This window comes from Madurella fahalii, assembly GCF_045866475.1.
Source record: "Madurella fahalii IFM 68171 DNA, scaffold_1, whole genome shotgun sequence".
Lineage (NCBI taxonomy): Eukaryota > Fungi > Ascomycota > Sordariomycetes > Sordariales > Madurella > Madurella fahalii.
Genome location: NW_027263971.1, coordinates 855407 through 876483, shown reverse-complemented (window position 1 = coordinate 876483; position 21077 = coordinate 855407). Strand labels below are relative to the sequence as shown.

At 55.5% G+C, this 21077-nt stretch overlaps 8 protein-coding genes across 8 annotated transcripts; 2 read left to right on the top strand and 6 right to left on the bottom strand.

The window, feature by feature from the left end:
* Positions 1-366: 366 nt before the first annotated feature.
* MFIFM68171_00263 (Heavy metal tolerance protein) lies at positions 367-4202 on the top strand (the record flags this gene model as incomplete). Its single annotated transcript, XM_071055685.1, has 6 exons — positions 367-1197; positions 1259-2478; positions 2539-2699; positions 2753-2954; positions 3010-3361; positions 3477-4202. The coding sequence occupies 6 exons, from the start codon at positions 367-369 to the stop codon at positions 4200-4202; spliced, it is 3492 nt and encodes a 1163-aa protein (XP_070911786.1).
* An 803-nt stretch (positions 4203-5005) lies between these two features.
* MFIFM68171_00262 (IQ domain-containing protein IQM6) lies at positions 5006-7081 on the bottom strand (the record flags this gene model as incomplete). The annotated part of the gene is made up of 1 exon (XM_071055684.1): positions 5006-7081. The coding sequence occupies one exon, from the start codon at positions 7079-7081 to the stop codon at positions 5006-5008; it is 2076 nt and encodes a 691-aa protein (XP_070911785.1).
* Positions 7082-7642: 561 nt separating this feature from the next.
* Positions 7643-8679, bottom strand: MFIFM68171_00261 (Putative oxidoreductase YusZ; the record flags this gene model as incomplete). The annotated part of the gene is made up of 3 exons (XM_071055683.1): positions 7643-8070; positions 8143-8312; positions 8387-8679. 3 exons carry the CDS (start codon positions 8677-8679, stop codon positions 7643-7645), a joined length of 891 nt encoding a protein of 296 aa, XP_070911784.1.
* Positions 8680-9433: 754 nt separating this feature from the next.
* YPT35 (PX domain-containing protein ypt35) lies at positions 9434-10445 on the bottom strand (the record flags this gene model as incomplete). The annotated part of the gene is made up of 3 exons (XM_071055682.1): positions 9434-9497; positions 9564-9742; positions 9828-10445. The coding sequence occupies 3 exons, from the start codon at positions 10443-10445 to the stop codon at positions 9434-9436; spliced, it is 861 nt and encodes a 286-aa protein (XP_070911783.1).
* Positions 10446-11102: 657 nt separating this feature from the next.
* MFIFM68171_00259 (Peptide hydrolase) lies at positions 11103-12322 on the bottom strand (the record flags this gene model as incomplete). Its single annotated transcript, XM_071055681.1, has 2 exons — positions 11103-11616; positions 11691-12322. The coding sequence occupies 2 exons, from the start codon at positions 12320-12322 to the stop codon at positions 11103-11105; spliced, it is 1146 nt and encodes a 381-aa protein (XP_070911782.1).
* A 1669-nt stretch (positions 12323-13991) lies between these two features.
* MFIFM68171_00258 (CDP-alcohol phosphatidyltransferase-domain-containing protein) lies at positions 13992-15544 on the bottom strand (the record flags this gene model as incomplete). Its single annotated transcript, XM_071055680.1, has 4 exons — positions 13992-15023; positions 15106-15255; positions 15314-15423; positions 15526-15544. 4 exons carry the CDS (start codon positions 15542-15544, stop codon positions 13992-13994), a joined length of 1311 nt encoding a protein of 436 aa, XP_070911781.1.
* A 1145-nt stretch (positions 15545-16689) lies between these two features.
* Positions 16690-17385, bottom strand: MFIFM68171_00257 (Cdp-alcohol phosphatidyltransferase protein; the record flags this gene model as incomplete). The annotated part of the gene is made up of 3 exons (XM_071055679.1): positions 16690-17076; positions 17139-17227; positions 17286-17385. The coding sequence occupies 3 exons, from the start codon at positions 17383-17385 to the stop codon at positions 16690-16692; spliced, it is 576 nt and encodes a 191-aa protein (XP_070911780.1).
* Positions 17386-19838: 2453 nt separating this feature from the next.
* Positions 19839-20872, top strand: MFIFM68171_00256 (Dolichyl-diphosphooligosaccharide--protein glycosyltransferase subunit 2; the record flags this gene model as incomplete). The annotated part of the gene is made up of 4 exons (XM_071055678.1): positions 19839-19975; positions 20040-20238; positions 20292-20579; positions 20633-20872. 4 exons carry the CDS (start codon positions 19839-19841, stop codon positions 20870-20872), a joined length of 864 nt encoding a protein of 287 aa, XP_070911779.1.
* Between the last annotated feature and the right edge of the window lie 205 nt (positions 20873-21077).

The following is a 21077-nucleotide window of genomic DNA, read 5'->3' as shown; positions in this document are numbered from 1 at the left end:
GGACCCCTGGCCGTCATCTGGACTTAGATCTTACAGAGCGAACTGCGCCAGGAGGAACCGCTTGGCAGCCGGGGAGCAATCGACCTGGAGGGAAGAGGTCTTGTCTCACGCCGGAAGTAGCGAACACCACGAGCGAAGATTCTGGCCTGTCGTACTCGTGGTCATTTTTTTATCTTTTTATTTTATTATATTTTGGGTTCTCTGGCCGGAGTGCCCCTCTGGCGACGGGAAAAACAGGCCATCGTCACGCCACTTTGCAGACAGCCTACCATCGATCCATCCGGGTAGAACCATAGAACCCGAACGCGTCCTCTCGTCCTCGGATTCATTCCACTCAGCGTTGTCGGCACAAAGGCCGCGCTCATCATGGCGGATCCACACGACACGGACATGGCTGATAGAGCCGTCACGCTGCCGCTGCGGCAGGTCCTGACTAGCCTGCACTACGCGTACCCTACCGTCGTCTTCCTCTACTATATGGTCACGTCCACGATCGCTATCTGCACCCTGCAGACAAGGTCCTCCGAGCAGAGCCATCCGCGTCGGCGCGCCATCTCGTGGCTGCTCATGTTCATCATCCTCACCTACTTCACCCAGCTCCTTACACTAGTTGCCCGAGGCGTCATTCAGCATGTGTTCCCCCCGGCCGATCAGGACATTATCATCGGCCTCCTCTCGTGCGCCCTGGTATTCGGCGTTGTATTTGCTGGGCTATCCGAGTCCGCCAACCCGGTATGGCACCCGTATGTGGGATCCTTCGGGTTGGCATTGGTTTTCGAGCCCGTCATTCAAGTCCTGGCTCTCGCGGTGCGGCCAGCTGAACCCCTGGTTTGTACCGACTTCATCGACTTATCTACGGTGGCGGCCAGATACTTCACCATCATACTAGCAGTGGCCTTTTATCTTGAAGGGAAGAGCAGCTGGCGGCGGGAGAAGGGTACCGATTCCGAGCGGCAGAGCTTGCTCAAGACAAACGGCAATGCCGCTCATCATGACTCCGATTCTGAAGATCCGTCCGATGGGGGCCAACAAAACGGTTACGGGGCGATGTCGGACGCCTCGACCGATGCCAGCCAGTCCTCCGACACCGACGGTGATGAGAGCCCTTGGGAGAGGCGCGAACGGCAGGCAAGCGAGCAGATGGAGAAGAGGCTCAAGGAGAAGGGCAACTGGGTTACATACGCCAAGAGTTTCATGGTACGAGCAGGCCTCCCCTTGGTTTGGGCTGCCGGACTGTCACTAACGAGGACCTGTGCAGGTCTTCTTCCCCTATATCTGGCCCGTTGGCCGCAGGTCGCTTCAGATCCGGGTCGTGCTTGTTGGCGTCTGCTTGCTCACCATGAACTTCATCAACGTCTTGATTCCGCGCCAGCTAGGCATTATCATGGACAGCCTCGCCGGTACCAATAACAAAAATCCCTGGGTCGAGGTTTTGTTCTTTGCCGGCCTCAAACTGGTCGCGTCAGAGGCGGGACTTTCACTACTGCGCCAGTGGCTCTGGATTCCCGTCGAGTACTACTCATTCGATGCCATTAGCACCGCGTCCTATTCTCACGTTCTGAATCTCTCTTCCGACTTTCACGATTCCAAGAGCTCCTCGGACATTATGATGGCAATCCAGTCTGGCCAGAGCGTCTCCAATATCCTCGAATCGATCTGCTTCCGGGCCATTCCCATGCTCATCGACATGGTTGTAGCCTTCCTGTATCTCTCTGTCACGCTTGGACCATACGAGGGTTTCATCACGGTCGCTACCGCCTCGGTGTTCTTGTACATTGCCACACGCATGATTGCGGGACTCAAAGCGGCGCGCAAGGACGAAGTCAGCGCCTGGTTCAGGGAGCACTATGTCCGCCAGGCCGGCATCCAAGGCTGGTCGACGGTTGCTTGCTTCAACCAGATCGGGCACGAGGAGAGCCGCTATTCCGCGGCCGTCAAGGACCGCGTGTCCAAGTCTCAGACGGTCTACTTCGGCTATGTCGTTGCATACGCCTTTCAATTCCTGGTGCTGCTCTCCGGACTCCTTGCCGGCGCGTTCTTGGCCGTGTATCAGGTTACTCACGACCAGGCGACGCCCGGCATGTTCATCATGCTTCTGACGTACTGGGCCCAACTGGTCGCTCCTCTCAACTTCTTTGCGGGGCTCGGTAGGAGCATCTCGAGAGACCTGCTGCATGCGGAGCAGCTTTTGGAGATCATGCAGACCAAGCCGACGATTCTCACCAAAGAGGGAGCGCCGCCGCTGCATTTCAGCGGAGGAGAGGTGCATTTCGACCATGTCTGGTTCTCCTACGACAAGAAGAAGGAGATCCTGAAGGATATCAATTTCACGGCGACGCCAGGCATGACGGTCGCCTTTGTTGGGGCTACTGGCGCCGGCAAATCTACCATTTTGAAGCTCTTGGATCGCTTCTACGACGTAACAAAAGGCTCAATCAAGATTGATAAGCAGGATATCCGGGACGTGGATCTCTACAGGTGAGGGCGATATAGGCTAGCGTTTGCTTAGGGTTTCTTTTTAGCTAACAGCAAGCGCAGTTTGAGAGCCCAGATTGGCATCGTGCCGCAGACTCCTATCCTGTTTGACGACACCATCATGAACAACGTCCGGTACGCAAAGCTCACTGCGACCGACGATGAGGTCTATGAGGCTTGCAAGGCTGCTAGCATCCACGAGCAAATTCTGGGCTTCTCTGACGGTATGTCGTCTCAATCCCCGCCCTCTGTCTGGGACAAGACTGACGATAACAAGGCTACCAAACCAGGGTTGGGGAGCGCGGGATCAAGCTTTCCGGAGGAGAGTTGCAGCGAGTGGCAATCGCACGCGCGATTCTCAAGCGACCATCGATAGTTCTGCTTGATGAGGCCACGAGCGCCGTCGATACAGAAACTGAGCAAAAGATTCAAGAGGCTCTGCGTACGCTGTGCGAGAACCGCACAACGTTTATCGTAGCGTAAGTGTACTCTACTCAGAGGCGTCTAAGAAGTTGTCACACTGACAAAACCCAGGCACCGCCTGTCCACCATCATGAATGCCGACCGCATCATCGTAGTTACTGGTGGGGAGGTTGTCGAGCAGGGCAATCACGAGGATCTAATTCGCGCCAACGGCAAATACGCAGAGCTCTGGTCCAAGCAGATCTTTGTCAAACCCAAGGACGCAGAGCCTCCCGAGGACAAGCCCGTTGCCAAGGGCCGGAAAGCGCCCAACATTGTCAACGACCTGAGCCCTGAATTGACAAACTCAGAACTGGCTAAAGTCAAGCCGACGGCCAATGGTAAGGCCAACGGTAGCACAACCGATAACAGTAGCACGGAGTCGGATGACAAGCCGGCCTCCTCCGCGGGACGCAGAAAAGAGGTATGATAGAAACCCCAAAGTCGTGCATGCATGTATCATTATCCACATACATACATACATACATACTTTGGACGTTTCTGTCTGGCCTACCCCCTCCGTCCTCTAACCGAGACAGGGCTCGCAGCTGAACCCCGGCGCGCCAGCCTTCACGCCCCGTTCCCATACCGGCACCGCCATCATGCCGATGGGTGGTTCAAGCCCGACCAGACCGACACCATCGTTGATGCCGATGTCGATGCCGATCCGCTCAATGGACGGCTACTTTAATGACCTAGCCACCATCCACCCTCCCACAACCCCCCAGCTCCACTTCCTTACTGCTGCTGCTGCTGCTACTAGTTCCCCGCCGGTGGCGATGGTGCCTGCGCAGCAGCTGCAGTATAGCATGTGTGCCCATCATCACCTCCATCACCACCATCACCATCATCATCATCATCCCCCTACTCCTCAAGGGATGATGGTGTTTAGTCCGCCTATGGCTGCTTCGCCGACGAGGAGGCGGGTATGTATGAAGACTGAAACGGCTGGACGCAGCAGTTTGGGGGTGAATGACGACTGCGATAACAACGAAGCGGGAGAGTACTGTAGGCGGTCACGAGAAGAAGAGGAAGAAGAAGAGGGGGAGAACAGCAGGCGGGAGATCGCTGCCGGTGATGGAGGCGAGTCGCATAATGATAATGATGACGATGATCCCTTTTGCCTCGTCGACCAGGACCAGGAGGGGGTGGGTTCAAGGCGGCCGCCGCCGTCCAAACATTACTCGCGGTATTGTTCGAGGAGGATGCTGTCCAAGAGCGAGCCTGCGGTGAAGCTGTTGGGGTCGCCGCCGGGAATGGGATAATTGTTCAACACTTCACTGGGGATATTCTTATACTTTATTCGAGGTCTGCTACCTTTCTTTTCTTTTTTTCTTTTTTTCTTTTTTTCTTTTCTTTTCTTTTTTTTCTTCTCTTCTCTCATGATGGTGTCTATCGTTGGGGTTGTCATTGATACCTACTCATTATGATGATGTCCATGCATATGAAAGTTAAGGCGCTTTATGAGGGCGGTTTTGTTTTGTTGGCTGAGTTTTGATAGAGTTAGTCGAGTAGGGAATGTTACAGGTCCGCGGTCAAAAACAGGCTCTAAAAGTTTTGGGATGGAGCCCGGATACTGGGTGGGATGGAAAAAGCTATCGGTGTTCTTTTAGACAAAATAGGTGGTGTCGGTGCAAAGAAAAGGGCTTATAGAATTTGTTTAGGTTTTTGATGGTACGTGAGATGGAAAGTAGTATTGTTCTTTTGGTCTGCTGTACGTTCCAGGTATGATGAGTATCCGGATTTGGTGATTTTCCGGAGATGTAATAGCATTGGTATAATAAGGAACCAATTTCTCATGAATTGTGTTGTCGATCTAGACGGCGCACTACTCCAACCCATCGACGTATCTATCAACTATGCTGATTGCTCTATAAGTTCTGTCATTATCGTAAAAAAAAAAAGAGAGAAAAAAAAGGACATATCTCATCCCTCGTGATAATATCCAAACACATCTTCATACACCGCCATGAGCTAGCCTCCTATATGGAGCAACCACCAAGGCCAATATCCACCCATGTTTCCCATTACGAAGCTCATCAGGCGCCTTATGATCTCCCTGTACCCTCTAAGTTGGGGGAGTAACTATAGGTGCCGCCTCCTCGCGGTCGCCATCTCCCTTCTGCCCCTTTGGCTCTCTCAGCCCGGCGCCTAGGTTCAGCTTCTGCATGACTTCGACGGCCAGCTGATTCTCCTCCATCATTTTGGCCTCTTGTTTTTGTTGGCCGCTCCCAGCAACTCCGGCTGCCGTTCCCGCCTCTTTCGTCAATAGAGCACCCTTTTCCACAGTATCCCTTTCCTTATCCTTCCCCTTATCTTGCCCCTCCCCTTCATTATTCTCCCCTATTGGCTCCGCCGCTCTCCTCATCTTTGACGGTATAACGACCCCGTCGTTGTCCCCCTTCTTATTAACCCCATGCTTCATCTTCTCCACAACCTCCCGTACCCTCTTCCTCGTCTTCACATACACCTCCAACCCTACCAAAACAGCATAACTCTTGCTAACGCTCACCCTCCGCATATCCACGCCCGCTTCCTTCAGACTCCTGACGAATGCCCTGAAATTCGAGGCTGGCGGCCGGTAGTGTCCGCTCAACGGCGACAGCGATTTGAGCCTCCCATCCTTGATACGGATTAGTCCGGCCGCGGAGATGCGGCTCCCTTGGAGGAAGGAGGAATGTTGAAATGCGCCGGAGTTTTTAATGCCGACATAGAGCCGAAACGATGTATCAGCAACAAAGATCCACGTGTTTTTGCGGACTGTTTTGCGGAGGAGGTTGTTGAGTATGGTGGTTGCCGAGACGTGCTTGATCTTTTTTGTGAGGGGGTTATTGGCAGTGCCAGTGCCAGGAGGTGAGTCGGAGGCGTAACGGGCGGCGGTTATGCGGTCAAGGGAGGAAAGGGAAGAGCGTGGGGAGATGGAGGAGCGTGGAGAAGACGACGAGGAGCGGGAGGAAGAGGTGGTGTTGCGATCTAGCAAGGCGGTTTGGTTCTCTGAGACGGGCGCATAGGCTGGAGTCGGATCGTCGCTGGGCACGATGCCGTGGATCGAGTCCTTCCACTTTTCGGACGTGTCGATCCGCGCACCGTTCTTGGCCCAGCAAAGGCGGCCTTCTTCGTCGACTTTGACGAGGTAGTACTGGCGCTCCTCGCGCGAGAGGTAGCGGACCTGCTCGCGGTCGAGACGCTCACGAGGACACGCTTCGATGTCGATGAAGCGGCCCTCCCCGTAGTCGAGCCAGTAGAAGAAGTTCTCTTTGGTATCGGCCTTTTTCCACTCCTCGTGGTATACTCGGAGGTTGGCACCGTAGCGGTGTTTGAGGTCGACCATTTCGAGAAAGTACTGCAGGCCCATCATCCTAGCTGCTTGCTTCCGATACGCCTTGGCCTCTTCCCGTCGCTTCTGTTCCTGCTTCTTTTGCTCGGCTGTTTTCCGGCGGTCGCCCGAGTCCGAGTCGGAAGATGAGGCGGACGAGCTGCTCGAGGAAGTGTCGGCGTCCAGGTCGCCTCCGGCACGGCGGGCGATGGCAGACACCTTTTTCCAGTTCTGTCGTGCGGTGGCCGGCCGGCTACCTGGCACTCCACTGCCCGGCGGCGAACCCGGGGGGGTCAGTCGGTCGTCAGCGAGGGAGCTCCGAGCGCGCGGTGTAGTCAGCTCCCGCCATTGCGCCTCCCGAATTGCATGTACCCAACGCGTCGATGCGTCAATCCCAAGCCCCTTCATTTCACGGCGGGCCCGGTAACCGCGGTAGGTGCGTTGGATAACGGTCGCGGCCTTGGTGCGCAAGCCCTCATCGCCTGTGCTCGTTCGGCGGCCGAAGCCCAGCCTGCTGTAGAGGTGGACATGGCTGCCAGACTGCCGGGACTGGGGTCTTGGCTCTGGGGCTGGTCTGGCGGCGACTTCTAGGCTCTGTCGCTGTTGTTCTCGGTAATGGCGTTTGTGTTCGGCCTCGCGCTCGGCTTGAACCTCGGCGATATGGGCGAATTGCTCCTCAGTGGGCGGCACAAGGGAGTTCAAGTATTCTTGATGGCTCTGAGAGGATAATACCGAGTCGATTGACGCGCGCGAGACCGGCCCCTTGGAGGGGTTTGAGCTTCTCGGGCTCTGTAGAGGGGTTGACGGCAGCGACGGTGGGGTTGCCATGGCCGATGACGTCGCAGGCTTGGCGTCTGTGAAATGCATCGAGACTCAAAACTTCGAGCCACATAGGAGCCGTTTTGCGTTATAAAAAGCAAATAAGAAAGTTGCCTTCGTGATGGCCACGGGGACGTGTGTGCATGGCCGGCGCGGCCGTTGGCGTTGCACTGCCTTCGGCATCTGCACCTGCACCTGCACCTAACTACAGGTCGAATCGGCCAAGCCTCTGTCACGCACCTGATCTGAGAGGCGCAGGGATTCGAGAACTCGGGTATCTCTGGCCCGTCCTTCATCCCGATTCCCGCATCCCCTTCCATGAGTCGTCACCCATTCCCACGTCCTAGCCAAACCGGAAAATAAATCGCGATGGACAGCGGATGCAGAATTGAGACACGATCCCGTCTGTAGTGTTGCGGCAGTTAATGAAAAGCCTGGTGGGACTGCCAACATTTAGTGAAAAGCTTAGCCCGGATAGACGATCCCCGTAGCGAGGTACGAGTGGGGTTACATTATTAGATTCTTGGGCTTGGAACCTCCACTCTCTAGAGATAAGTTCCTTAAGTTGCTTCACTTCACATCATCCCGCATGGTTGATACTGAAACATCCTCCCATTCCTTAACCAGCTTCAATGTGCTCTCGCACTTCTCCTTCACCACCTCGACGCAATCCGACCCTAGCACCAGCCTCACAGGCACCTTCCTCCCCTTCGCCACGCCCTCCTTGGTCAAGACGTCGACAATGACCTTGGCACACTTCTTCACATCGCCCGGTTGGTTGCCGTTGTACGCGTTCATAGCCTGGCGCACGTGGGCGGCGTCTGTATTGCCATAGATATCCAATTGCCTCGCTGTCTTGACCCGATGGTCCCCACCCTCGGCCAGGAAGCCAGTCTGAGTATAACCCGGCTCGACGCAGCAGACGCTGATGCCAAACGGCCGCAGCTCCTCTGCCAGCCCTTCAGTCAAGCCGCTCACGGCAAATTTAGTGCTGCAATCTTTCGACAGCCGTGACATGTCAGCAAAGCCGCTCGAGTCAGAAATACGAGAAAAGCATCATCAGAACTCACAATGCGCCACGGCCGCGCCAGACGACCAACTTCCCAGACTTCCAAACGTCGCCAGTGCCGTCATCTGGCCCGGCACCTTCGCCGCCTCTCTTAGGTACGGTGTCGCCGCCCGCGCGATGCTAAACGTCCCCAGCACGTTGGTATTAAACACATCTAGCACCTCCTTAGCACTGTCCCCTGTCGTCAGCCATATTCACCTAGGGGTAAAACAAACAAACAAAAAAAAAAAAAAAAAAAGGCTCACCTCGCCTCCTCAACAGCCCCCTCCAGTATATACCCCGCGCAGTTCACGACATGGGTGATGCGCCCGTGGACGGCATTCGCCTTGGCGAATATCTCCGTCAGCGTCTTCTCGTCGCTCGTCACGTCGAGATCCAGCACGGCCGCGCCGGCCGCTTTGAGCGAGCCGAGCTTGGCTGCGTTGCGCGCCGTTGCGATGACGTGGTGGCCTCGTGAGAGGGCCTCGTAGGCGATGGCTTGGCCGAAGCCTGAGGTGGCACCTGTGATGAGCCAGACGGGGACGGAATTGGTAGACATGATGCTTGCTGCTGCTGTTTGGGTTTTCTCTTGACTGGGGATTCTGGCTTGGCCAAGGCTGGTATGTGATGGGGGATATTGATATTGCTTTTGCTGTGTCTTTATCCTATGTCATGGTATCTTGAGACGGAGGGCGTTGACTTGGGTTTATATGCCTTGGAGCTGTGGGCCAGGCATTGCCAGTTCATCCATGGTAGTCATTATCTGCCCGTTGATCTTGTGTAAACCTGCCCGGCTCCATGGTAAAATCCGCCACTCAACCAGATGGAAATCAGCGCTCCAGACGTAAGGCAGTATTATCCCCATGATTTATCGCCGACGCTTGTTGTTCAAAGCCCTGATTTCGGCCGCTACGGTGCATTGGGGGCCGTCGGCGATAGAGGATTGCTATCACCGATCAGCTCCTGCTGGGATTCTACGTCACCTTGCACAGGAACTCCGAAGTAGTAGTAGACTCCCCAAACCCGAAAAATGGAAGTAGCCATGATGGCTGGGGCTTTCTTTTTGCCTCGAACTATTTAGATGTCTTATGATCCTTCGGCTCGCTGTGCGCTGCTAACTCAGGTAGTCCGTCTTACCTCATACCTCTTGGGATTTATGTACATGCACACCACAAAGCAAACTCAGCAATTATCTCTCCCCTCCGTTTAAGCCGCCGCCTCCTATCAAACGGATAGCGTAGTGCGTAATTATCCAAGATTATCATTATTTCAAAAGTCGTGTCTTCATAACTAGGTAAGGTAGGTAAATAATGTCATGAGAAGAGAAATTCTTTCAGTACGGGCGAGCCCGAAAACTCCGGGTTAAGCAGGATACAGCTTTGTCAAGGTTAGCAACTTAGAGACCACCGGCGTATAAAAGGGGAATCGAGTAAGATAGCGTACTTCAAAAAGTACTGCAGCCCCGCCCGCCGCTTTTCAAGGAACTTTGACCGAAACCTGTTGAGCACGCTCTTGGGCGGCAGCACCGGTACGGCCGCCTCGAAGTTGGGAAAGGTCTGGACAAGCCGCCGGCGGAGGTCGTCGAACTCGGAGTAGCGTTTGCGAATGTTCATGTAGGAGCCCTAGAAACCACACAGTCTTGTCAACTCATCTTCCTTGAATATCGATATCCCTGAACGGTTTGTGTCGCGTGTTAGTGACACGCACATTCAATGTCTCGACCCGAATAATCCAAACCACAAACGCGCCAATATTTGTCGCACTCCCGTTCACCAGCACGTAATCCGTCACTTGCACGCTCCTTGCCCAGCACGCCCGGTTGCGGTCCCGCCCATACACCTCGCTGCTGTTGCTGCTCCTGCGCCTGTAGCCGTCCTCTTCCTCGTCCTCGTCGTCTCGCTCGTTGTCTTGCAACGTGATGGCACCTGGCGGGAGGACCGACTCGGCCGAAGCGCTGGACACGGCACGGGCGTGGCCGGATTGCAGCTGCCGGCTTTGTTGCAATTGCGACGAGTGGGTGTGCGTCCAGTAGGGAGGTGACGAGACACTGGGGGAGGCTATCTGTTCCGAGGCGGGTTCCGAAGCCACCGAGACATTGTCGTCGTCCTCGTCGTTGTCGTCGTCGGAGAAGAGAGGCGTCCGCTCGGTTTCGGATTCGCGGGGTAGGAAGGGTTGTTGCGCTGTGCCGTTCGGCTTTGGGCCGCTGCCATTGCTTAGGCCTGCGGCGCTGCTGTGGTCGCCATTGCCCAGGCTTGTGGGTGGTGGCGGTTGAGGCTGTTGCGCCGGAGCTTGTGGGCGCTGTGTTTCGTCGATTTCCGACGCCATTCAGGCCATCTGAGGCAATAAATTACCTCATAAGAGCGATCGGCGAAAACGGATCGGTTTGCGCGGTCGAGCGCTCTGAGCTACGGCGATTGCGACCACGGCGGATCTTCTCTTTGCAGGTCGGATATCGCGGCAAAGAAGTCTTGGGGAGTTGCTCGGCGATGCCCCACTTTGGAATTCTTCTTGATAACTTTAAGTGTAGACAGACTTGAACGGTCCAAGTAGACTTTGTGTATCAGGGGCTCGTTAAAACTGGTACTGTTGCAATTGTTATTACGAAGCAGTGGAATATATTCGGATTTCTCGATTGCCCGCCAAGAACTTTGTTCAAGGGCCGTGATGGAAACCGACGTCGTCATTGTCGCCGTCAGGCCCCACTTGACCCACTGTGGTTTACGATCGGCGGTAGGTTGCTGGGATCCGGGTTAGGGTTAGAGATGAATCCTCAGAAGCAACTCGCGTCTGCTCTTCAGAAGCATTCTTCTCGACCAGGGGAATGTGCGTAAATACCAGCCTATAGACTAAAATTCAACGCCTGATCGGGGGTATACCGTATACACCTCAACTATATATCGTAACAAGTCATGTGCCTATGTACTGAGCCCGAGCCCGAGCCTTGCTTGAAATCTCTCAGCGAGACATCTCCAATGGACGTCCTTATAACTCATCCTTTCCAGACCCGCTGCGCTCTTTTCTCCCGCTTCCTGTCCCCGGGAGATGTCCCTCTAGGTCCATCCACTCAGCCACAAACGCCGTCATAATCCTCGCCCAGTCCCTGACGGTCGGCAGATCAAGATGTGCTCCGTCATCGTCCATGGTATGCCACACGGGCGGAAACGGCGTCGGTATAATGTGCAGTATATCAACTCCCCTCTGCATGAACGGGACATGGTCGTCCTGCACGAACCCCCTAAAATGCGTCGCCTCCTTGTTGCTCTCGGTCAAGAAGTTCGTCCTTGGCCTCGTCTCGAGCACGCCCAGCTTCCGTAGTCTCTCCTCAATCGTGGCCAGGTTCTGATACGCCCAGTGCGTCTTGGGGAAGTACGAGGGGATATGCGGCTCCGACGCGCCCAGCAAGTCCAGGAGCACAAACAAACTGATGGCCTCCAGGGGCGTGGAGAAGGCGCTCCCGGCCTCATGCCTCGTGTCTTCCCAAGCCTCGGCCAACGCCCTGCCATGAACCGATCAGTAAACCACGCTCCCAAACCCCCACCCACTGAAGAACTGCTCGCGCAAGAGACTCACCTCGAACCATAGAGACTATCCGTCTCGCTCCACTGCACCCACGCCTCCTCGCCATCCAGCAGCAGCACCTGCACCCCCTTCTCCTCCTCCATCCCATCGCCCTCTCCGCCTTCCCACTTCCTCGTCAACCCCTGGTCGACGCCCCTCAGCACCGCCAGTAGGACCGCGCAGGGGACAGCGCTGTCGACGGCGCCGATGAACCCCTCGGGGCGATACAGGCTGTCGTAGTGCGCCGCCAGCGTCAGCCTCGCCACCTCGCCCCGCTTGTCCTCCCCGCTCATCCACGGCGGGTCGCGCCTGAGGATGAGGTTGGCGAAGGGCACCTGCTGGTCGCCCGTCGCTGGGGTCGTCGACGTGGAGTTGTGCCATTCTATCCTCCAGTCCGGGTGGAGGCTGTGCCGGACGAACGAGACGAAGTGGTGCTGGACCGAGGCGTGGCCCGGCGTGGCCGGCACGCGGGGGATCAGGATCGGGGCGAGGAGGGTGCCGCTGGTTGGGTCAAAGTCCGGGTCTGGGGATGAGCTGGAGAGGGTGGGGAGGTGTTGGACGAAGGAGCGGTCTGATAGCGGGGTGTAGGCGAGTGCGCCTGGGGCGAGGAGACACATGAGAGTGGGGGTGAGAAGGGACCTCATTTTTGAGTGGTATGGGAGGCCAGAAGTTGCTGGATGAGATTCGTTTGAAGTTGGTGGTCCAAAAAAGCCGAGATCATCATTGGGAGGACGAATGATGTCGCCGATGTCATCGCATGATGGGGCTGGTGAGTGCTGGATGTGAGGATACGTGTGAGAATTGTTGAGGGTATCTCATTGGTGTTACCTTTCTCGGATCTCGAATTCCATGCAGGCGCAGCGTAATACTTAATGCAAGGCACAGGGCCCTGTGATCAACACTGACTTGGCTTGGCGATCGCTCTTTACGGCTAGCAACCCACTCTCTTCCAGCCACTCTATGGGCGCCCAAAAGCCACAAAAGCCAGCCTATCCTAGAATTGGAGTTATTGTGAACAACTTGATGTGTTTGTTAAAACGACGAGTTCCAAGCTTCCCATGTGAGGATACTCAGTCAAAAATACAGAAGTAGCGAGACAGAGACAGGATGAACGATTGTTTCCTCAACTGCACTCACGTAGTATTGACAGTCTCTGAGCTCGTCCTGCATCCTTGCTCACGCTTCTCCGCTGATTGATCTCCAAGTCTCATCCTGCCCTATGTACGTTATCCATGCGCGGCAAGTCACACGACTTGCTCCTAGCCCAATTGGAGACACGCTATAGTTAAGGTCACCACTTCAACCGGACGGTAACCATATACTGTCATATTCTAGAGAGACTCGAGAAGTCAGCATAGCCCAGGCTCCAGGTCCTTCCTATCCGGCTGCTTCCCTACCACTCCCATGCACCCCAATAATGACCAGCCGACTCGGCTACACGCCGTATCGTTTCGGCAGAATTCTTACCAGATACGGAGACGTCTATGCCAGATGTGAGGATGGTGGGTGCTTCAAGTTCCAATTCTATGGGTCGGTAGCTCTTAATAAAAGCCGGGCGCAGGGATGAATACGAGACTGGGGAAATGGATAGAAGGAGCTTGTGCCAAGGTTGATGCTAGTCACCTTGCCTGACTTCCGAACCCGCCACCGACAGGCTGTAGTCTGAAGGCCACATTGCGATGGCGTACGCGGCGGGTACGGGATGCTATAAACATTGGCAAACGGGGGATACGTTCTTGCCGAGTCTCTGGTCCAATTCGGGGTAGGGGTTGACAACATCAATTGCCATAATTCATCCCAGTGTGCCATTCCGCAACCGAGATGTGACGGATTATGACGAAGCGTATTGATGGACTCGCATGTGCCTTTGAGTATAATTCGCTGGGTTTTTGGGTACCCGCTGAACCAAACCCATTACTCCCGCCACGACCTGTCAACCTATATCTCTATAATCTGATACCCAACCACCCACCCGTCAGTATCCTTCGTTCGAGCTAATACATACCCAAGGAGAACACGATACTGCCAACCAGCCATCACAAACAACGGTCAGAAATGTCCCAGCAACACCCAGAGAATAACGCCATGCTATGATGCAATGCCAATGCCAATGCCAATGCCAATGCCACCACTCTCTGCATGACCGAACCACGGCTCACCGAACCGGAAGAGGCGATATCAACCAAATCCAAGTCAAGAAGATGAAAGAGCTCGAAGCTCGCAAAACCCAACCTACGGAGCAGTCCTCTGCTAATTCCCTTCTCCTGTTTATATATATATCTGTTCAAATGTGTCTCTCTCGCCCTTGCACATTCACTCCGTCTTCCTCCCATTCGCCTTCCCATTCGTCATTCTCGCAGTTCTCTCATTCTCCTTCCGCTTCTCGTACGGAATCGTGAGACAGTTGATGCCCAAAAAGTTGCAGATGCTCGTCGTGACTAGGTAAGCCCACCGAAAGTAGGCAACCGCCGCAAACACCAGGTAGCCAAGTAGGTACATGTGCTCCGTCTCGGCTGACACGGGGGGCAGGCCAAACCGCGGTAGGTTTCCGAGCACGGCGCCGCCGACGAGAGGCCACAGCATGACGGTCCAGTAAGGGAACGGCTGCCTCGTTAGGTGCGCCAGAATCATCTTGGTTGTCATGCGGCCAAACACAAAGCTCATGATGATGCAGAACAGCACGAGGTGGTTCTCGGCCCGGATCGTTGAGTGCGGGCTGTACAGCCAAGCGCCAATGCTGAACGTGTACACAGCCATAGGGGTCCACTCGAGAAAGACGGGGGCCACCGACTGGCCGCGTGCGCGGCGCGCTTTGACGACGTTGAGGATGCAGAAGGGGATGTGGGCGAGAAACAGCGAGGTGACAAGGAAGACCACCCACAGGTCACGGAAGGAGATGTCGGCTAGCACGTCGTCCGTCATGCCGAAGTTACGCAAGATGTAGATGCGATCGCCCATCAGTTTTACCAGGGGCTCCGTCCAGATGCCGGGCCCGTAGTAGCCGCTGATGATCATGAACGTGCAGGCGAGAAGGATGCCTTCTGTCGGGCCGTTGATGTAACCGAGGTAGAGCGTATGCGTATGATACGTCTCCCAGGTAGAGAAAAACATGGCTACGCAGGGGCATAGAGCCGTGAAGACGCCCGACTTGGAGGTGCCGAGACCCATGGCCGCAGTCTCCAGTAAGCTGGCCAGCGTGCAGTTCAGGCTGTCAATGCCGTGGTCGAACAGCTCTCCCAGCCCGCTCGACGTCCCGGTGCGGCGTGCCTGCTTGCCATCGACGTTGTCGAATGTCTGGTACATGAAGAGCCCGAACGCGAAGCTGTAGTATACCCATGGCGGCGCCTAACACGGAAGGGAACAAACACCCGGCGTCAGCTGGAATCAGAGGGAGTATTGGGGCGGCTGGGATGCCAGGCAACCTTACTGGTCCTTCGAGATCTGGCATCATAACCACCAACAGACCGACATTGACTAGGATGCACATGAACCCAAGCAAGGTCACCATGTTTGGGGCCAGCCATAGCGGCAATAGCTCCACGAAAGCATTCCACTGTATCCTGCTATCAGCTGCGTCCTGTGCTCATCATCGGGACTAGGCGGGGCGCGGCGGGGCAGGGACGGCGCTGGCATACGTATGGTCTCAGGATGTAGTTGGATACTGGCGACTTGTCGACGGCCGAGTATTTGTACGATTTGAGGTGGATGAGCGCATCGTCCGAGACGCACTCTGCGACGGCTTGTTCTGTCGGGCGGGAAGGTCACCATTGTTAGCATCGGGTCAACCTCGAGCGTCGATGACGGCAGGATGCAGCTGTGTGGAAGGTGGGGTGGGGGGCATGCGCACTGCTGTTGTTCGGAGCCATGGTATCGCTCAGTTTGGGACACGGAAAAACACTGTCGAGATCCTACAGTCCTTCTCAAGACCCGCAGTGAAGCGCGGATGGGGCCAGGACAATAAGAAGAAGGGTGCAGCGCGAGACGCAGAGGTTTGGACCGCGGACCCCGGGAAAAAGTGAAGAGTAGCAGAAAAGTTCGGTGGTGGCAGCCACCCACCAGCAGCAAGCGATGATGCGTCGTCGGCCGGAGGTCGCTGCTTTATTGACCAGCAGGGTCCTGCAGGTCCAGGTTCCACAACTACGCGCTGGGCCGAACTGGGATTGTGAGCCCCATAGTCACGGCCACAAGATTTGTGCTCTGCAGCCGTTGATTTACTTTCCCGTTGTTGAGAGGGCGCCGTCGCAAATCAAATCTCAACAGCTTCCCCTGCTGGTTGGCCTGTTGAAAGGGGCCAAGACCCACTCGGCTGCTAATTTTCTGACACGTGAAAGTGCGATGGCGGTCAAGCTCCGATTTGTCGATCGTCTCTGATCGGTGGCTTCGTCTTATCGCCGCGGGGGTTTCAAAAGTTGGTTTGGCCGAGGGGGTTACTTGAGGCGGGCTGCTGGCGAGCGGGCGAGTCGAGCAAAGGTGTTTGCAAATTCAGGAACAAACGAACGATTGGATGGATGATTGCCAGGAACCACCCGCAGGCTTCGAAGATATCAGATGAAATTGCAGATGCGTAACGGCAACAACAGCTTCTCCTTCTCTCTGTGACTGACTATACCTGACCTTTGGGTGTGTAACGCGGCGCACGCGCTGGACAGACAAGGAGAGAGGTAAACGGCTCGGTCTCCATCCCATGTAACGAGGCCAAAAAAGTACAATTCCCAAACTCCTAATTCGCTGGTGCGGAAACCGACCCAGAGACTTAGACATTAAAAGATAGCTATGATTAACACATTGCCTTCCCGATCGTCGTTGATTGGCGATTCAGGGACGCTGTTCCAACTCGGTTCCACAGTGCACACGCCAGCAATGACGGCACACACAAGACGCAACCCCCTTGCTCATTCGTCCAGCCGAACACATCCGGGTTTCTCAGGGTCGGTTCAATTAACCGAGCCTTAATAAATCCCTAAATGTCGCTTTCCTCGGACCTGACATTTGATCTTCGACTGCGAGCTTATCACAACATCACAGCGAAGCCAGCGAAGAGGCCGGCGGCCACAACGCCGAGGCCGTACGAGTTCCCGAACCGCAGCGCACCGGCAGCATTCTCGCCGCTATCAGTGCTGCCCTCTGAGTCGTCAAAGTCGTCATACACCCTGTCGGTGGGGGCGGAAGTCGCTGTCGACGTCGTGCTAGTGACGGTTGTTGTGTTGACGCGGGTCGGGCTCTGGGCACCGCACGGGTTGTCCTCGCGGCAAGACGCCGCGCACCCGTTGTCGTGCCCGCAAGCCGTCACGCACTGGTCGCCCCACCGCATGCACACATGGTAGGGGAGAGTCAGGGTGTACTCGGTCATGTTGGGCTGCCTGTTGTCACTGCAGACGCAGCCGTAGGTCAAATCTTCCTAAGGGTTTGTCAGCGGACGCGGCGTTTTCCCGAATGGGTCAGACGATAGGCTTGACGTACGGGATTGCAGGTATTGGTGATCGGTGGACCCGTTGTGGTCTGGAGGCAGATGGTAGGACAGCTGCTCTCTTGGTCTCTGCACCAAGCCACTATGCCGCCCTGTCAGTTTTGGTTCCGCTACTCGGTAGTTGAGGATGCCAAACTTACTCCGCTCAGCCATGGACACAGTTTCGGGATCGATCCACAAATCGGCCGAAACAGCAACAGCGCCGGCAAGCGCCAGCAAGGTTGATCGGAACGAAACCATTATCGGTAGTCGTGGAATGGTCTGAAAAAAACGGGAGGCAGAGGGCGTGGGGTTTTATGAAGTTGTCTGCTGGCTGTCTATGTGTTAGCGACGCCGACACCAAACGCAATGTTGCCGCAGAGACAGGTTCTCATGCCAATGGAAGGACAAAGATGGCAACGTACATGGTGCGCCTGGAGCAGAGGTCAGACCTCGGAGGAGACGGAGAGATATTAGGGCCCGGAAATTCCAATTAGAACCACGTGCCGGAGGGCAAGGGTCAGGTCCAAATCAAAGCTAAGAAATGAGCAAACGAAGGCAAAGAAACAGAACCAATTTCAAAGCCGCCGGTGTGCTTATAGCGAGTGACAGCACGCAGCTCCTGGAGAATCGAAGGCGACTGGAATGGCACGAGAGGAAAAATGCGGACGGGCAAGATAAAAGGGGATTTCCTTCTACAGCAACCCCGGACCCATCACGGACGCCATGGCTGTATCCGAATTCACTGGATTGGCTAGCCTGGCGACTCAATAAACAAGACACACTTTTGATAGGCTTGAGCCGGACACCCCCTGTAACTGCTCACTCCGCCGCAACAGGGATGTTGCTACCCAAAGCATTCGGCTGCTTTGCGGACGGCGCGCTGCAATCCAACTCCCTCAATCGAAAGTTGGAGGGCGGGAAGCCAGTGCGGCGTTTGCGGCATGGATTTGCGATCTTGTCTCGGACGCCGCAAGAGACAGCTCCGCTGTGCATCCAGCAGGATTTCGCGATTCTTGCAGAAAGAGTGCACTTCAATAAATTCGAGAACGGTTGATGGCGTTCCACCCTCGCCTGAGCGGGTTCCACTGCTCGCTCAACACCGGGGCCTAGCAACCCGACAGCTCATCTGATTAATTGTATTTTTGACCAAGCTCTCTCTAGACATAGAGGCCGGCAAATGGCTGGTGGCGTTGATCTGCCATCTCGCTGCCTGTACGGCACATTCCCGAGCGCACACATGTGCCTCCGATAGGGCGCTGACAAGGAGGCTGGGAGACGGCGAGGGCGACCCGAGCTTCGGATGGAAGCCACTTGATACACGCTAAGGTGCCTTCATTCCTGTGTCTATGGAGATCATACTGGCTCTCAAGGCGTTGCCCGCTGGAGTAGAGACGTTACTCCGCATCCGGGGTGTGATGGAAGGATGGCAGCATCCCCATGTGCTGCCAGTTTGTCACGACTTGCCGTTCTGGAGCGTCAGGTGTCGTTATTTTTGTTTATCGGCACAGCGATGCATACGAGAAAACCCCACCGTCGAGGGCCCCTCCTTCAAGTTCTCAACCACCATCATGCCGCCGCCTAGACTCGTGTTGCCTAGCAATTGGTCTTGGCTTTGCCATCTGTCGCGCTTTGCGCCCAGATTTCCGTCGGCTCGGACTATCATCTGCGTCTCGATGATGGCTAGCACGCGGGATTGCGTATGCTGGGCCGGATGTCCGGCCTGTGCAGTCGAGGTTTCAGTGGAGAACGGATGCACCGCAGAGCCCCCCGCATCAATTCGGAAGCTTTCAAACGAATGGCGGGGAAGCCCCTCCTGTCACCTTGTTTGGATAAGGCCGGAATCCCCGATTCGACCGGCCTCCTCTTACAAGGCTTGCATGTCCTGCACCAGTCGGTTCTTCGTCACTGGAGTGCAATACCCAATGAGCTTGTTCCATATCCGTTGAGACCTACCATTCGGTCGAAGGCATGACGAAGCAGAGGCCTTGTGGCATGGTTTCTTGAGACGCTCAAATCCGGAGACAGAAATCATCATCGCCGTCGGCAAGAAAGAAGTGCCGTGAAATTTGCTGTGATATTCCCGACCAGGATGCCGCGTTTTTGATGTTTGGATCGCCTGTTTTGAAATACAGTAATTTGATCGACTATAAATTTCGCTACCAAGTCGCTTTCAAGCCGAGGGCCGGGGCTGTGTTAGACGATTGCCTCAGGTGTAAACCAGTTCCTTTAATCAAATGAGATATACAAAGGCTGGGCTGGTAGGTGATGGCACCCCAATCGTGACGGCTTCCACGGCTCAATTCGAGCGCCTCGGGAAAACCATGTATTGGAGGTCGGGGCCTAAGCAGTTTGTGGATCGCAATCAACACACCTTCAAGCCGCGGACTAGCCGATCTACAAGTGGGAGGCCGTACTACCATCCAGATAATACGAGAATAAGTATAATGCCAAAGTTAGTAGCCATGTAGTCCGTCACACAGAACTCAGAGAGGGTTGCTGTTTGGACAAAATTCACAAAGCTCAGGCTCCGCAAGCCGAGCGGTGCCAAGGACTTGGGAAGACACACACCTCAGGGTGGTCCGAGTGGCCTCCGGCAGCCTGAGTCCGTGCGTGGGCTTGGAGCTGAACAAGTGTTCACATCACCACCATCAGCCTCGTCTGCGCAGCAGTTGCTCTCTCACCACGGGCAACCAAACTAGCAGCAACACAAAATGCGGCTCACACAATCATTCGCCCCAGCGCTTCTGCTCTTTGCTGCAGGCGTTGCGCAAGCAGCCTCCGCCTGGGGTTTCGACGAGGGCAGCCTCTCGGTTGTCGCAAAGAAGTCTGGCGAGAGTATCAAGGAGAAGTATGCGTCACGCGACGCCCCGTGATTCAATGGCTAATGCTAATTGCGCATGTGCCCACTACAGATTCGCCCATAAAACTCCCCTCTTGAAACCTATCTCCCTAGGCAGCACCGATACGCTCAAGGTGAGCTTGACGGCGAAGGACGATGGCAAGGGAAAGCGGCCACACCAGGCGTTCCTGGTCCTGCGAGAGCAGGATTCGGGGTTGGAAGCGCCCTTCCCTCTGACTGTCAAGGAGAATGGCAAGGCCGCTGCGCAGATCGTAAGAGACTCCATGGCCGGATGTTGAGGTGGGTTGCTGACGCGCGGCTACAGTCCCAAAAGGACCTCCCGATCCAGCTGCTTGTCTCCACTAAGCCGCTCAAGGCGTCGGTGATACTTGCTTCCTTCGGATCCGCTCAAGGTCTGAACGCGCCTGTCTTCGACGTCAAGGTCGAGACGGATCCCAATGCCCCTGCGCCCTCCTACGAGCCGCCTGTTCGATACGGCAAGAAGCCCGAAATACATCACATCTTCCGGCCTGATCCAAAGAGCCCGCCCAAGGTGGTCTCGCTGTTCTTTGCCGTAGCCGTGATTGCCACGCTGCCTGCGCTGTTTATTGGCGTACGTTATACTGCCCGAACTTCCTGTTCGCTGTGCTGACATTCGACAAACAGTGGGCCACACTCGGAGGGAATCTCAACCACTTCTCTAAAGCCATTGGGGCCGCACCGCTGTCGCACGCCACCTTTTTCGGCTCTATCCTGGCCATGGAGTTTGTATTCTTCATGTACTACACCAGCTGGAACCTGTTCCAGACGCTGCCGGTCATTGGCGCTGTTGCCGCGGTCACGGTCCTGAGCGGAACGAAGGCGCTGGGTGAAGTTCAGAGCAGAAGGCTCGCGGGAGAGCGCTAAGCGGCAGCTGGCCTGCACAACGGCGAAGACAGACCAAAGGCGGCGTGAGCAACCCCGTATGGTGGCAGCTGAGAAGCTGTCAAGGGGGTTGTTTGTATCACTAAACGGTGCCAGTTGGTGTTGTGGCTAGTAAAATATGGGCCTGGAACGGGGTGCGATTTTTAGACGTGAAGCCAAACGAAAAGAATCGATCAATTCGCGCTGT